General features: G+C 33.9%; 1 protein-coding gene across 2 annotated transcripts in view; it reads left to right on the top strand.

Annotated features, from left to right (window-relative positions):
- FUT8 (fucosyltransferase 8) overlaps window positions 1-16,557 on the top strand; it is a 69,534-nt gene that overhangs the window by 27,934 nt on the left and 25,043 nt on the right. For both annotated transcript variants that reach the window (XM_026035125.1, XM_026035126.1), the window contains 2 exons: window positions 4,318-4,432; window positions 13,988-14,225. In XM_026035125.1, the coding sequence (XP_025890910.1) occupies window positions 4,318-4,432; window positions 13,988-14,225 (353 nt within the window). The remainder of the gene's footprint in view (window positions 1-4,317; window positions 4,433-13,987; window positions 14,226-16,557) is intronic.

The following is a 16,557-nucleotide window of genomic DNA, read 5'->3' on the forward strand; positions in this document are numbered from 1 at the left end:
TTTCTCTTCCCAATTAAATCTAAGCAGTATACATCAGATACAAATTACCTTTAATTACTTCAGATACAAATTGCCTTTAATTGTATCGCCTTTTTGTTGTTCAAAGTTATTTGAACTGCATTTTCAGTTGATGTTGATCTTCTAGTCCTCCTAYTGCTAAATCACCTTTTGTATTAAATTAACACATTCAGTATTAGTTTTCTACATGTAGGACAGAATGAATCTAGATAATGTTACAAACTCGGTTAAATTTTTCTGTAGGTCTACTTTATTTACAGTGTAATGTTCCCGAAAGGATTGCGATGGCTATTACTGTGCAAACAGTCAAAAGAAAATAGTTGAATTAACTAAAAGTACTATACTAATTACATACCTCTTTCCAACAAAGCTAAGAGATCTTTATGGATGAACATGAGTAGTAATGCATGAATAGTTGATAATAATGCTGTTGTAAAAGGAAAACCTCCTAAAAATTTTAAACTCATTGGAACTCATATAAACACTATTAAAAAAAAAAGTTTTAAAATACTGAGAATTATTAGAGTGGAGAAAAAAGTGTTCCATTTAATTTTGTAATTTAATATTCAGATTCTTTAATTGCATTCATGCAGACTGATGGAGTTTAAGTAGAGAAGGGACCATTTAACTGAGCAAAGTTATTACCTATATAAAATAGGCCATCATGCCTCATGTAATCATCTTTCTGCTGAGTTCACAAAGTATGTTTGGTGGAAGTAAAAGTTGTGTTTGACTGTCATAGAATTTTTTGAAAGACTTGAGGTCGGCTTTTGAACAGTCAAACAATAAAGAAGCTTCCACTTCTCTGGACAGTTTGTTTCAGTAGTCACTTCTACTTAGAAATATTTGTTCTTATCTATAAAGTAATTTCTATTTGGATTTCTTGGACTCAACTTCCCATTGTTTTTTGTTAGGCCATTTTAATTATCAGTGCCAGAACCAGAGCACGTAGCCCAATATCACTCACAGATGCCCCATAAAGAGGCAAAATCATTTCTGTGCAYGTTACTACTCTGTCTTTATCTCTTAGATCACACTTGCCAATTATTACAGTGCAATCTTGAGTAGTGTCATGTGTTTGATACAAGATTATTTTTATGTTTGTGACTCCCTGGATGCATCCTTTTCTTCTTCCTTTCCTTCCTTCCTTTTTCATCAGCAGGGGATATTAATTCATTGAGCCCAACTTACGAGTTACTATATTTCTGCCAGTTTTGTCCTTGCTGCTGCTCCTATCTCAGGATGAGAACAAGACCATAGCAGAAATGCATAATTCTTTCCACAGAATCTTTTAAGAAGTTCATGTGGTTAAATTCAATCTACACCGGAGCCTACAAAGTTGAGATAAATCCCACCGTAGGAATCTGAAAACAATGCGTAATAAGTTTATATGGAATAATAGAGGTATTCAATCTCTCTTTTTTTTTTTTTTTTTTTTTGTTAAATGAAGGTAGTGTTTAGATTGATAAGGTGGGTTTCGTGGAGTAAAAAATGTAGGCTTTTTTTATAAATATGGAAATTCAAAGCAATTGTTCAAGAGAAAACAGATACAAAAATATTTCTACATTATTCTGCCTGTGTTCTTCGTGTACTAGAAATGTTGGCTTAGGAAATAAAATGCTTTTGTGTTGCAGAGTGTTCTTCTTCACTGGTTTGGGTCCCTCGGAGGTTCTTYCTTTCACCTTTGAGGCCTGCCTGTCTGTTCCTTTCAGTGTAATCTTTCTGCCTTCCCGCATGGGCGGCAAGTTCCCAGCTCCTTGTGTGGGTGTGCTGCAGCCTGTGCTGCTCGCTGTCTCTGGAGTGTCCTTTTCCCTTAGGATGCCCAGGAGCTCCCAAGGGAGGGAGCCGTCTCTTTCTCCCTCCTCATGATCCATCTTTCTCTCTCTTCTTCTAAAAGGAACATAAATTTAAATGTAAATCAAATGAGGTAATTCACTGTGAGAATCACAGTAGGATTTTTTTCTGTGTTTTTTGTTTGTTTGTTTGCTTTCCTTAGGCTTTTGCTATACTTTTTGGAGGAAGGGGATTTAACAAGTTGTTGAATATTTTTTTTTTTTTTTTTTTTTTTTTTCTTGATCATGTCTGAAAACTTGTCTGTTACTTGACATAACATTGTACCTGGTGATGCTAATATATATGCGCACACTATCTGCATGTGTGTGTGTATATATATAAATACATTTGTGTGTACACATTTTACACACAAATGCTTGTATTTATATATTTCATATATATTTATTATAATCTAATATTTTGATCGGAAAGCCTAGTGGTACCTGTATGTACTCAGATCAGTTTGAAGCTTCAGCCTTCATTATGTGGCAAAGTTTGCGTAGGGATTAACAAGATTTTATGAGAGGATGGCCATCTAAAGGAAGTGGCTAATGTTTTTCATCTCTGTAAAGAAAGTGTGCTGTGTCAAATAAAAGGCTTGGTTGTTTGAGACAACATAGACYTAATGTTTCTGAGGCTCTGGGAGAGAAGCATGGACAAGTTCCTTTGTTAACCTGCCGTTATACAAATAGTCCACTTATTACAATGGATTCTTTATTGTTTGATGCATTAGTTACTGTTTCTTGGTTATATTAACGAGATTGTACAGAGGAAATAAGAATATAACAGCACTGATTTAAATTGGYTCAATCTATTGTAGAATTGTAACCTGTATTGTGTATTTGCAATATGTTATCTTTACCAGTTTTTCATTTTCTTTTTCTTCTTCAAGAATATGAATATTATTCTTCATCTCTTAAACTCAGATGTTCTCTTGAAACAGAACAGATGCCCGTCTTGATTTCTTTTCAGTTATCCTGTGTTTTTTTAATCTTGTGAAAATTTGATATAGTAGATAACAGTATTTATGTTAGGCAGGGTTCCAGCTTGAGTTCCTACATGCTTCATCTGCCAATTTACTTCTACCCATAATTCACTTTAGTCCTCCTGAGCAAAGGTGAACAGTATTGTTTGAAAGCCAAAAATTTTTTTCCTACTTAATGGTATAACAATCATATGTTCTCTATGACTATTTTATAACTTTTCAAAATTACTCTGCCTGAAAGTTATGCATCAATGCTGAGATTTTTGCCCTCTCCAAAGATCTGTGATCTGCAATTGAATTCTGAGATGTGTGCCATTTTTAAAACTGCTAGGAAGGATTCCATTACATCTCAAATTTAAAATTAAATAAGAATATTTGTTATTTTCCTGTTTTAGTGTTAAATTATGTCTCTGGTTTTTAACTTAGGTGTCAAAGAGAACAAATGAATGCATCTGGCATGCATGGATGTAATGCATTCAAGACAGCATTCATGTCATAGCTTTGCTTATGGTGCGTGACAAGGTGGTTTTTTTCTTTTTTTTTAAGACAGGCCTAAAATTATTTAAGAAGCCTATTTTGGTGGGTTTATTTATATGGATTAATTTGAGCATATTCTTAAGTGAACTGCTGAATTAAGGTAAAAATTACCAATTTTAGATTGCATATAAACCTTCATGCACTCTTTAATTGGTTAAAGGTGCTAAAGAAATGGTGTCGCTCAGAATCAATGCTAGGTAGTGAGTCTGCCAAGTGATTTTGGTCTATGATATTCATTTCTACATTCTAGTTAATAATGGAAAAAAATTAATTCTCAAGCAGCTGAAGGCTATATCAACATATTTTGAGGTCCAACACTTCGTTTAGTAAAGAGCTCAGTAACAGTTGAATGTTTCATGGGTTGATTTCTATTTTTCCTCAAGCCTGTAATGCTTTCCATAAATTGGAAAATGCTGCTTCAAGAAAAATCTGTTCAGTTATTTGTTTGCACACCATTGCATTAGAACGACTGATTAATTAACTCTTAATAGTCCCTAAACAGTGTTTATGTTTTACTCTGAATACTACACATCTTCAATAGTGATTCAAAACTAGTTACTTGATGATATTTTTAAGTGTTTATTTTTAAGTGTTTATTGTATACAACCAGAGSAAGATATTTCAACCTAAAAGCCTAAATGTGGTAAAAGAAAATCCATTTACTGTAGAATGAGAATAAAACATAAATATGACAGTACTGATTGACATCGGATGAGCATTATTGCTGCTGAAGGATTTGAGTTTAATGTTTAATATAACAACAGTAGGTGATATAGYTAGTGTTACTGTTAAGCCTGCATAGAAGTGTTATGCCTGTCTATTACTGATATAAACTAAACATTTTTTTTAGTGGATCCAGTTGAGTGGAAACATCTGTTTCATTTTTCTTTCATCTAACCCCCTAATTTAGTAATGTTAAGACTAGTTTCTATTGTTGTTTGCAGGTCAATAATGACCGACTTGTACTACCTCAGTCAAACAGATGGAGCAGGAGATTGGCGAGAAAAGGAGGCCAAAGATCTAACAGATCTGGTACAGAGGAGGATAACTTATCTTCAGGTAAGAAGGGATCAGAGGAAATGGTATACCACTAAAAYATGCCTTTTTAATAGAATAATTAAATGATAGTTTTCAGTGAATAATTATAGATAAAAAGTAGCTATTTACAGTTTTAATTGTAAACAGGTAAAAATACATTTTTATATTATTATTTTATTTGGATTTGTGATTTCTATGGGATGTACTTTGCTGTTTGAGTTCTGWATTTTTAAAATCTAGACATCTATTTTGTATCCTGTATGTTTTTTATTTTTTAATCTTTAGACTATCAAAATGCATGCATGCATACATATGATGTTTCATACATGATAGTCCTTTTGAAAAATATGAGTATGCAAGATCGATAGTTGTATAGTAAGTTATCCAGGCCTGAAGTATTTCACCCAGTGTGGAGGATATCTCACATGTGTGCATATGGGTGAGTGCAGAAAACCTTTAATATAATAAAGGTGTTTGCATGTATGTGTAAAATTTAAACCAAAACTTTATCTGAACATTTGAGTAGTTGCATTCATACATGAATGTGTGCAGCTTTTTATACAGTGATGAAAAAGATATATGATGTAGACTGTTGTGTGTATATATTTTCAGCTTGTTCTTCCTCACATGCGTGCACCTCGCTGCTGCTTGCTGTATAGCATCCCTSCTGCCTGACTCTTCCTCCCTGTTCAAGCAGCTGCCTCTCTCAGCCAGTTACTCATCATGTCACACTTCATGCTTGATCTTTGGAACCCCTTCCCTGTTTGTTAAATTTAAAAAAGATCCTCATGAAAACAAAATGTATGTAAATAAAAAATAACATGGAGGATATCACATTGTAGTCCTCCTTCAATTCCTCCTTGAAAACTGTTTTTCATTCCTCCATTCTTGATGTGACTACTTAACAATGCTGCACAGTAACTACTAACTACTTTCCGTGCTGATAAATATGATCTTCTGTATCGTGTATTTCCCTCTCTCTACTGCATCCATTTGTTGTCTTATCTAAGCATGTATACTTTTCAGGAGAGTGATCATCTTTCTGTTTTGTGTCTTAAAGTCTTCAAGGTSTTAATTCGAGATTGAGATCTCCAGGTACATAAAATGAAATACAAAAGAAATGGAAATTTTAAAGAATGAAAGCCCAAAACTGAAGCTTTAAACAAGCACTTGCATTGTTTCTAATAAGAGTGAAATAAATTTACTTCTTGAGAAAGGAGCTGGGAATCCAATTAGCTTCTCCTAAAATTTACTTAGGCACGTACTGAATTTAACGAAGGTCTTTCCATTCTATATAGGTCATTTATTCTCATTTAATGAATATATAAAAACAACATTGAAATATAAGCCAGTATAGCAGTAGTGAAGTAAAAGATGCTGGCRATGAAAATTGGGCAAGTTGTATTGCTACTGTGTGTCAGATCCAATTTTCGTTGAATACATAAGTCAGTTCTTTCATATGGAAAGATCTAGAAACTATACTGAAGGGACATATGTTTCCTTTTTCTTGAGGTTTAAATCAAGAAATGATGATACATGTTTTCCAAAATCTGTAGGTTTGGCTTTGATAAATATTGACTTGTTCAGCAATGTAACTATTTAGTTGCTCCAAAATATCAGCAAATTCCTGACTTTAACATCAGCAACATATTGCAAAAGTTAATTGGGTATTTATGATCAGATATTACTATCCTGTTTATTCTATATCTTTCTGTCAGTTCAGAATTTAAAGTACTTGGTCTGTAGATGCTCAGTTGATGTTATACTAAAATATGAAATAGAAATGTGTGTTGAGCCATCTTAATACCATCTTAGGAGGAGAGGATGATTTAGTTCCTAAATATGTTTATGAATGATTATTTACATCAAGGTCTATACTGCTGTCATTGTTCATATAACTGACTCATGCCCTGAGGCATGGTAGTTGAATATGTGCATCTTCGAATCACCCAAAGCTGGATTGGAGACATAGCCTACTCTTCAAGGCTAAGGAAGGTTGTTTTTAATGAGTAGTTACAGTCTTTGAGATGGGACATTCAAATGTACCAATTACTGTCATCTTTCTCTTGTTTTCTTGCTCCTCTCCGTGCAAGAAATGGAAGAGTGCAAATTCTTCCCATCTGTCTGTGCCCAGAGCTGCACATAGGCTTTTGGGGCTCCTGTATGATTAGTGTAAAGACTGAAATGTCTCCTGTCCTCATGGCTGTTGCAAGTAATCATCATAAATTGGAATGTATCTGTGACGATGTGTCTTGAAGAGAAGTTGACCTGTTCTCCAGTAATTATGCTTAAAGATATATGTGTGTGGATGTCATTTTGAACAATATAATGCTAACTGGTAGCATAAAGCAATATATGGCCTGAAACTACAGCTATGCACCTCTATTGCTAGTAAAACCGTATACAAAGCAAAAAAACTTCCTTCCTTCCTCCCACGCACATTTAATTCCAGCAGGAACAATGTGGAACATATTAATAAAATTATTTTTGGTAAAGAGTAATAGTGCAGTATAGTTTTACTGGGATATGTTGAGTAGTGACAGCTGCATTATTTTGGGACATCTAGGGAAATCATTTAGTGAGTAGTGACRACTGCTGCTTCATTTGGATGGCATTACCATAAATGTGATTTAATGAGGCAAGCTTTAGCTAGCTCCCTGTAGTAAGAGGCAATGCTTAAAAAGCTAGGAGCTTTTATTTAAGCAGAAGACCTTAATTTCAGAAATGTTTATCATCAAACCATAGAAGACAGTGCGAGAGAAACTGAGTATTTAAACTTAGAGGAGAGTCCTATGGTACTGTATACTCTAAAAGTCAGGTAGACTAAGTAAATGACAGCAGTTTCTTTTGTTTGTTTATTTAAGAAGGTTTGTAATTCAGTGCTCTGGGCACTTTGCCATCATATGTTCAAAGAGATGTGCCCTTTACAGCTGGCAATCTTGAAAAATATAAGCTTGTATCCTCCAGTAATTCAAATCTAAGCATTATACCTTTTCCCAGTTGTTCTACTTTAATCAGGAAACAAATGGCAATTGTAGTTTGCTCTAGGAACTGATACATTCAAACTAATTTGAAACAAAACTGAAGTAATTTCTAAAGCAGAAAAATTCTCTTAGAAAATTCTTCRTCAGTACTTTACATTGTTGTATTCAAAAAAGGGGACTGACTGAAAGACTTGAGCACTTTGTGGTTGAGGGCACAATTCTGGGAGAAGACGCCCTGGAGCATTGCAGCTTTCTGTGGCAGCCAGCTTCCTCAAGCGGTTTTCTGAAAGCCTTTTAGCATTTACTGTAAATCTATATAATCCTGAAAATATATGTAATTCACTTATTCAACAAGTAAAATGTCATCTATGCCTCTTTCTGAGCAAASTTAAGATGTAGAGATAAGCATAGCTCTTTTTAACAGTCATGTCTTGAAATGGTAAAGGCATGATTATCAAGACATATATATCTATATGTATATGTGGGTTTTTTTGATCAAGGAAGTTTTCTGTATTTGGTCAACTTCAAGTTTAGTCTGAAAAGAACAGAAAATTTGTTGCAAAGTCCCAGACATCTTGTTCTTGCCGCAGGGGCAAGCACTGTAGTTTGGGAATCATGCCCAGTACTCTTCTTCCCAGCCCTTTCCAAAACCAGAGAGTGAGCTAGTTGTATTTGCAGTGGATTCTTACAGTGGACTCTCAGGAATGTTTGTAATTTTATATGTAACATATGTTATTTTCATAACATATATTTTCATATCATAAATTAGGGGGGTTGAACTAGATGATGTTTAAAGGTCCCTTCCAACCTTTAAGGATTCTATGATGCTATGTTCTATGTTGATTTCATACTACATACATATGTATGCAATTTCATATATTCACATATTTCATATATGTATATATGTAATTTCATATATAATAAAGTATATTTCATTTTATTTCATGACCATATGTGACCATATATCTTGGTAGTTTGAGATTACGAATTGGAATTCTTTGGTAGATTTAAATTTAAATGTGATTATATCTGTAAATCCAGCATTTTATTCCTTGGGTGGTCAGTGAATTTCTTTTTGGTTTTTAGGTTGCACACCTTCTTGGCACATCACTTTTTTTTTTTTAAAGCAATTTATTTCACTGGATATCGAACGATATTTACTGTTTGATATTATAAGCTCATCTGTAGTTTCCAGTTCTTTTTGCATTTTTGGCAGATTGCTGAATTAATTACACAGTGTTGGATGAGTGATTTGATTTCTTCTCTGTAAAATTAAAAACAAAAACAAAAAATCAAGCATATGGATGAGGCTAAGCATTTAAAAAAGTTGATCTTTTTGAAAAATAAAAAGGGCCTAAAGTAAAACAAAAGAATACASGAGAAAATAGTTAGCAGATGGCAGGCCCATATTTTTAAAAAAAGACRTTTTGAAAAGGCTTAGAAAAGGGACTGTTACCTTATTGTGAGAAGACGTAATTAAGATTTAACTTTTGAGTATGTTTGGAGACATGTATTAGGCCATCTTCTGTAACTGCTTACTAAGTATCAGGATTTGGATTCAGTATCCAAAAATATGTTTTTTAGGGTAATAACTGTTACAAAGTATGACCACTGTCAATATCTGTATAAAATTTTGCCCAGAATTTGTTTATATTTGCTTAAGTGGCATAAAGCAGCTAGTCCATCTGCAGGCTGGGATGTTCTCGGTGGAGCTGGTTTCCTGGGTAGGGTAGATGAGAGCTACAGGAGTTAGTAGCAGAGACTGAAAAGTCTCCCTTTCCATACTGCACGTTCATGCTGGTAAAAGATCAAATATGAATTATTTCTGTCTAAGGAAGATTTWAAAAAAAAGAAGAAATTTCTTCCGACTACTGGAAAAATTTATCTGCTTTATTCCCCAAAGATGTTTGTGGAGCTAATGTAGAAAGAACCGATTACAAATGGCAGAACAAAGAAGGGGGAATAGAGCACTGTGAGAGATCCATTTGTGATAGCTAGCAGTCCTTTGTTTGGAATCATTCACATCAAAAAYTGGGGTTTTCCAAAAAGAAATTGGGAAGCACTGTCTTCAGCACTCTGTGTAACATTAATCAATAAGGTACTGAAATGTAGAAATGGATGGTTTTGTTAATGACAGCCTGCCCGCTCTGCTCTGATCTCTTTCTCCTGATTCACAGGAGGAGAAAGCATTGCTCTAAACTTTTTATCAGTAACAAACAGCACAGTCATTGCTGCTATAATAAAATATATATTAAGCAGCACTTCTGACACCTTTCCCCTCTGAGCCTGCTAACTTTGTGAGTATCTCAGCCAAGACTCCTGAAGAAGGGTATTCTGAGAGACCATTATGTCGATTGTACAAGTAAAAGATGGGGACCTGGAAACTGTCCTAATGGTATCTTTGTTCCAGTCGAACAATGACAGGGTATGTTCCCAGTCACCGAAACGTAATACGCTCTTAAGCTGTGAGAACCGATCCTGGCATGCTTTTCACTTGTGCCAAGTGGTTTTCTTCCAGACAATTCTTTGGCTCTGTTTGAGATTTAGCACAAGGTCCTTTTCATAAAAGCACCGTATGTGGCCATCCTGTTTTAAGAGGTTAAGAGATTTTAATAGCATTGATGCAGGTTCTTCTATGCCAATAGAGTTCATCTTGAGTGCGTTTCATTTACTAGTATAGATGTAGCCTATGTTTGTGTATTTCAGATTATAATATTTCTGGCAATTTGGATTTTATTTAATTTGTGTTGAGTTAGCACTTGCTATTGCTGTCTGCTATTAATCTGAATTTGAAATACTGTAAACTATAGTTTTGGAGCCCTTCAGAGAATATGGCATGTGGCATTTCATTGTCCTTCAGTGGCTTACCAGCTTCTTAGTGGACTACGTTTTCCTTTTACTCGAGAGTACTTGATCACCCAGTAGGAATAAGAAATGGAAATGAACTCATAGTAGAAATAATTTGTTAGAGAGCGTTAGACCTATTTAGTAGATTTATGTAGAATTCTGTGACTAGCAAATAGTCTGTTATTGACATTCTTGCTCACTGTATCATGGAAAATATTGCAGCTTGCAAAGGGGAAAGATAAATATCAAGTTTATATTTTCCCTCCATTTCCCTACAAACTTTTTTTTTTTTTTTAACAAAATAGAACCATTCTATAATATTCTCTCTAGAATTTCAGTCTCCTTACTTTTCTGTTTAAATTAGATTTAGAAAAGTAAGGTAAAAAATATTGTATTCCAGGCTATTTATTTCAGCATATCTGGTTTTAATACCAGCTGTATTAAATTCTGTAAACTTTCTGCTTAACAACTGAGACAGTTGCAGATGAATCTCAAAATATTAGCTTGTACTCCACTAATGTTATCTCTGGCTGAATAATACAACTGTAGATTACAGTCATGTGCACTGAATTTCTAGAGATGTACATGAGGAAAGCTAGTCCTTAACACATTTACACACATGCAGTTGACTAATAGTATTGAGTAACAAGATCTTGTAGTTTCTGCAGATAATTCTATGAAAGCACCATTTTGGCACTCAGCAATATTCAAACAGTTAAATTGAAAGTTACAGCAGTGGGCTGCTGTACAAATCCATGGTGCCTCTGCATCAAACATATGGTGTGCAGTTCTAGTCCCAAAGTGTCAGAAAGAATATCACAAAGCAAGAATGGTTAAGAGGAAAGTAAGTGGATGATGAAATACATGAACCTGGTATCTGTGAGAACAAAGTCAAAGTAGATCAAGACTGAACTGAGAAGGGGGTATAATACATAGAGGTCTATAAAATCTTGAGCACCCTTGAGAAAGTGAGTAGGAAATGACAGTCTGTTATCCTCTAAAGAAGAGATACTTGAAGACAAGTCTCTACTGCTGTGCCGTTCTTGAAGAATTAAGTTTAATGTTAAATTTAACAAGGCAGAAATATTTTGAACAGTTGGTCACAATATCATGGAATCTGTTTCAGTTTCGTTAGTGTTTGTGAAGATTTATGTTGTCAGTATTTCTTTGGTAAACTACAGGCAACTCGAAAGAGCTTGTAAATAATTTTATTCAAAGATCAGTTGTTCCTTTTTTACAGCTTTCAAACTTTTTCATTTTCAAGAGGAAACAGCCATTTGAAAGTAGAAAGACTATATAAAACAATAACTATCAATATTAAAAAAAAATCAGAGATTATCCCTTTTTAAATACTTACCAAAAATTACTTTCAGAAGAATCTTTGATATGTGAAAGAGGAAGTCAGTCTGGATAACATTCTTTATGGTCCTTCTGACGTCTGAGGTTCCTTTTTATTCCCTTTGTGTTAAAAACAAACAAAAAAAAACCCCAAAAAACAGGAAAGATTTTTTTACATCTGAACAAAAGTATCTTGCAAGTTGATAATATACTTTCTAAGCAGTGAAATAAAACACAGTGTGTGTCTAGTCTGTCACCTACTGATACCGAGTGACAGATTGTATGCCCTATATTTTGACAAATATGTTTTGCTAATGTTTACTTCTGGGCAAAATAGACCTTAGGTTTATTGTCTAACATGTCACACAATAATATTAAAAATCTCCTGAGAGTTTATACAGAATCCTGTATAAAACATGAAATTTTATAAGGAGCACTTAAAACACTTAGATGTATTTTTCAAAAATAAAACAGATAAAGTAATACAAGATAAATGTTTTCTTCTGTTTTTGTGTGTGACTCTATCTGTTCTCCCTTGCCATTTATGATAACTTTCCAAAAGGCAGAAAGAAGTTACCTAATTCTTCTTAGCCTAGATATTTCAGTTAAAAAATAGCAACATAACAATACAAAGAAAGCCCCATCTCCTCTAGGCATTACATACAAAATAAGTATGTACATAACAAAAGAATGACTTAGAATGATATTTAAAATAAAATGATCTTTGAACAAATATATTTGTAAGTATATTTGCAACGGAGGTGACGAAAGAAAAATGTATTTTTTGTTTTTAGAATCACAGGAAATAAAGTAACTCTATTAAATCAGTCTCGAGTATTTAGTATACTAATCTGGTACTTGTGATGACTGAATTAATTTCATTAGTGTATTATAAAGTTAGTATATAGAAGGTGGTAAAACTTCATGGTGAGTCAGTATGTGAGGCCATCCGGACCACCGGCAAGATAACGTAGACATGTGTTTTGTTAAATCAAGCATTAATTTTGTAAGTATGGAAATTTTTGCAGATAAGATGAACAAATCCAATTTATGAATTGAAATACAGTGAGTTTCTGCTTTTTGGCTTACTGAAACATTGCCTATTAGGTTGCATTTTCAGTTCGCTAAGCAATTAAGGTAAATTTAATGTCCTCTGTAAACCTTAGGGGAAAGTGCTTTTAGAGATTTGTGGCACTTATRATCAGAAAAAGGTTTTATTTGCACCTGTTATCATTGCACTTTGAGGCATGATGTAAATATGTAGATTTAGATAGGGAAGATTTCTTTTTGCCAAGAAATTCTTTCTCTAGGAGCTTATATGCAATATTGAAAAACCCTTCCTCTGCTGAAAGGCTCTAGAAGGACAGTTTGTTATAGTCTCAAAGTTAGATTTATGATAGGAAGAATGCAAATTTAAGGAACAAAAAATTAGGATTAAWTTTTTTTCATAGCTCGTTAGACTCTGAAACAGATTTTTTTTTCCTTAAAATGAAAGAGTGGTATTCAAATCCTGAACTTGCACAGATCGTTTTCTTTCAGATCTGAACTGTTCTATATTCTTTTACATAAATGCACACATTTAAATTTTGCAGCTATTGTTAAAACTCAAAATATCTTAATTATCTTTAAGATCACCTAAAGGGGACATCTTGGTTTTCTAGAAGGTGATCATTTGACACTGGAAGGTTCAGCCTAACCCAAAACTAACTAGTCTTACTAGATTTTCTTTTAAAAAAGTTTTTTGGTAATGCAAATGTGATGTCTGGAGGAATGCACATATGAATGTGCACACCGAATTATTGGATTTTATGGAAACAAAAACTTGTGGGGGTTATGTTGTTGTCTTGTTCACATACCTAAAATTATTTTAATATTTTATTAACTTTCAGTATAATTAGTATTTCCATTCTAAACATATTTTTCTCCTTTGTTAAATAATATATTGGATTGTTGTATTGGGCTGTATTGGGAAGTGTCTGTTTTATTATGTAAACAGGCAGCATTTTTTTTTTCTGGAGAAGTCAAGTTCATTGAAAGAGAACTAACAAACTTGGAAAATTCAAGAAAGAGCATTCCAGCACTGAGAACTTTATTAATTAAATGTGAGCCCTGAGTCCAAATGTTAGCTTATTCTGACAGATTTATAAATGAGGAAGTAATTTTAAATCTGGAAGGTATTTTATTTTACATTAGGTTAGTGAAGTATGTTCAATAGCTGTTCATGTTCACTGTGAAGTATTAACATAAAATTTTCATTGAGCTGAAGCTTGCTCATTCATTTTAATAGGAGATGCATTACAGCAGGCTGACTTGTGTGATTCATGACATTTTGTCAGTATTTCCACAAAAAAAATATGCCTTTGTGTATCTCTTCTCCTCAACTTCGCCTTTTCATCCATGCCCACAGAACCCTAAGGACTGCAGCAAAGCTAAGAAACTCGTGTGTAATATCAACAAAGGCTGTGGCTATGGCTGTCAGCTTCACCATGTCGTCTACTGCTTCATGATCGCGTACGGCACCCAGCGAACACTCATTTTGGAGTCTCAGAACTGGCGCTATGCTACCGGGGGCTGGGAAACTGTCTTTAGGCCTGTCAGCGAGACGTGCACTGACAGATCAGGTACCACCACTGGACACTGGTCAGGTAAGACCAATAGCCCAAGCAGTTTTTCTTTGGTTTATGCAGKTTCTCTCATGTAGAACTATTTTGATACCTCTTTCTTTAATTTTATGTGGAGCATAACAACAATGCCTGGAAGTGTATACATAATTTTATTATTATATTCTTTATATTCTATTTAAATTATCTGCTTTAAAATCTTTTTATACGTTATATGACAGAACTGATATCCTATTAAGAAAACTGTACTSCTGCGGAAGAGATTCTTAATGCAAAAGCTGTTTCAGTTTTCAAGTGTGATCTTTCAGCAGTCTGTCAGACTCTGCTGTGTGACAGATATGAATCCAATTTTTGTGGGAGGATAAGGAGAGTAGTAAATAGAGGCTATAGATGATAAACATTGATATACCGAAGCATGCTTGAAATTAAAAAGCAAAAGAAATGCAAAGAGAATAGTATCCAGTAGGCATTCAGGCACCATCAAAATTGTGCAATATTGAAATGATTTTTAAATAGAAATTAGTGATCTGAATTTCAAGCTCAGGATGAATTGTTGAAGATGTAAAAGCAATGATAACGTTAAATATCTTTTTATTTGTAGATCACTAAGYGATCCATTTTGGCACTACTTGAACACTTACTGAAGGGCATCCATGTTCAGAAAGATCAGTTCAGATGGTTGTTGTCCCAAAGTAAACAGAACATCTATTTCAATGGAAACTTTACAATTGACATTTTGAAGATTTATTAATGCAATTGTAAACTTAGTATGGTTTTATCATTTCTTTCTTATATATTTGAGACTTTTTCACTTATTTGTCAAAATTGAGTAGGTATACAGCAGAATTCAAAATAAATGGGAATATGCTAGCATTTTCCTCTAAATTCATGATAAATACTGGTAGGAATTTTTGAATGCAATTTCTACATGGGTATTTTTACATGGACAGTTGCCAGCTCTTTTGAATCTGTAATAGATATTATTGACCAATTTATTTTGTTGGGCATGCTTACTGGGTTGTTATTTTTTTTTTTTTTTTAAGCCTGCAATTTGGGTATTGAAGTGGCAGTTTCATAAATGCATTAGAATAAATGCAGGGAAGACACATTTGAGAGTGCAATCTATTSAATCTTTATTTGATCTAAAAGAGGACAACTGACTGTTCCTACTCTGAACACTAAATAAATTTATTAAGGTCTCAGCCTTCATTGATAAATGTAGGTTGTCAAGCAAAAATATTAACAACTATAGCCCATATAAGCTAGTAATGGATAGAAAACTAGCTAAATTAGATGATGTGGAAAAACAATTTAGAGGTGAGAGGTGAGACTTTTAGGATATTGCCTCTTTATTTATTAGCACTGATACATATTTGGTTAACATGTGGTGCAATAATAATAGAAATAAAATCTTTTTAACTCTCTGCTTAATACAAAAGTAAGACTTGGTATTTTTTATTAATATTTATATTATTATGTGATTCCTAGGTTATACGGAAATGTTTTAATAACTGCTCTGATGAATTCTGATAATTATGGCCAGTCCCATAGCTCCTTCCAGATAGGGAAAAGTAAACTGTTCTAAGGAGTGTCTGAGGTTTCAGATGTCATTCCTTATGGTGTTTGCCTCTCATACTTTCTTAAATTTTTCTTGTAAATCTTCAAGCCTGTTATAGGCAGAGCCCATTCATTTCAGGTTTTTTTTAGTTATGTGGAAAGTGTGGAAATATTTCAAGATCCAAGTGGATGAAGCCCTGAGCAAACTGTTCAAATCCCATMGGCAACCTTGCTTTGAGCAGGAGGTTCAAGTAGATGACTTCCTATGAATGTCTAATGTAGGGAAACTTAATAAATGAATCCAGCTGGGCAAAGTGGGATTGTGGCTAATAATAACCTGATCTTTTATCCTAATAATCTGTTAAAGTCTAGAAACATTTACTTTAGAAGACAGTGAAAACAGGTAAGGGGTAAGCTGTGTAGAAGAGTASTTTCTTCCAAGGCTCAGGGGTTAAATCAGGTTTTGATCATTCATATGCGSCTTCATTTGTGGAGGTGAATCTCATCACTCTTTCTCAAAATCTTTGATCATCAGCGCATATCAAAAGCTTCAGTAGCAGAGAAGAGTCTCCTCAATATGACACTCTACGTACCCAGTGCACATGGAATGTGAGGGAATTAATTACTGAAATATAAGCACCAAGCCACAAACTAGTGTTTGGGTGTAATTAACTGCCAAGTAGCAGTGCGTTTACACACTAAAACAACATTTATATTTTAGGTCATTTCTTCAAAGCTTCAAGGTGCTCGAAGACTTCCCTTTGGAAATTCTAGGTTTTTTGTTGTGGTGATGTTTGTT

Source organism: Nothoprocta perdicaria, unplaced genomic scaffold (assembly GCF_003342845.1).
Source record: "Nothoprocta perdicaria isolate Ctin4 unplaced genomic scaffold, notPer1 scaffold_156, whole genome shotgun sequence".
Classification (NCBI taxonomy): Eukaryota; Metazoa; Chordata; class Aves; order Tinamiformes; family Tinamidae; genus Nothoprocta; species Nothoprocta perdicaria.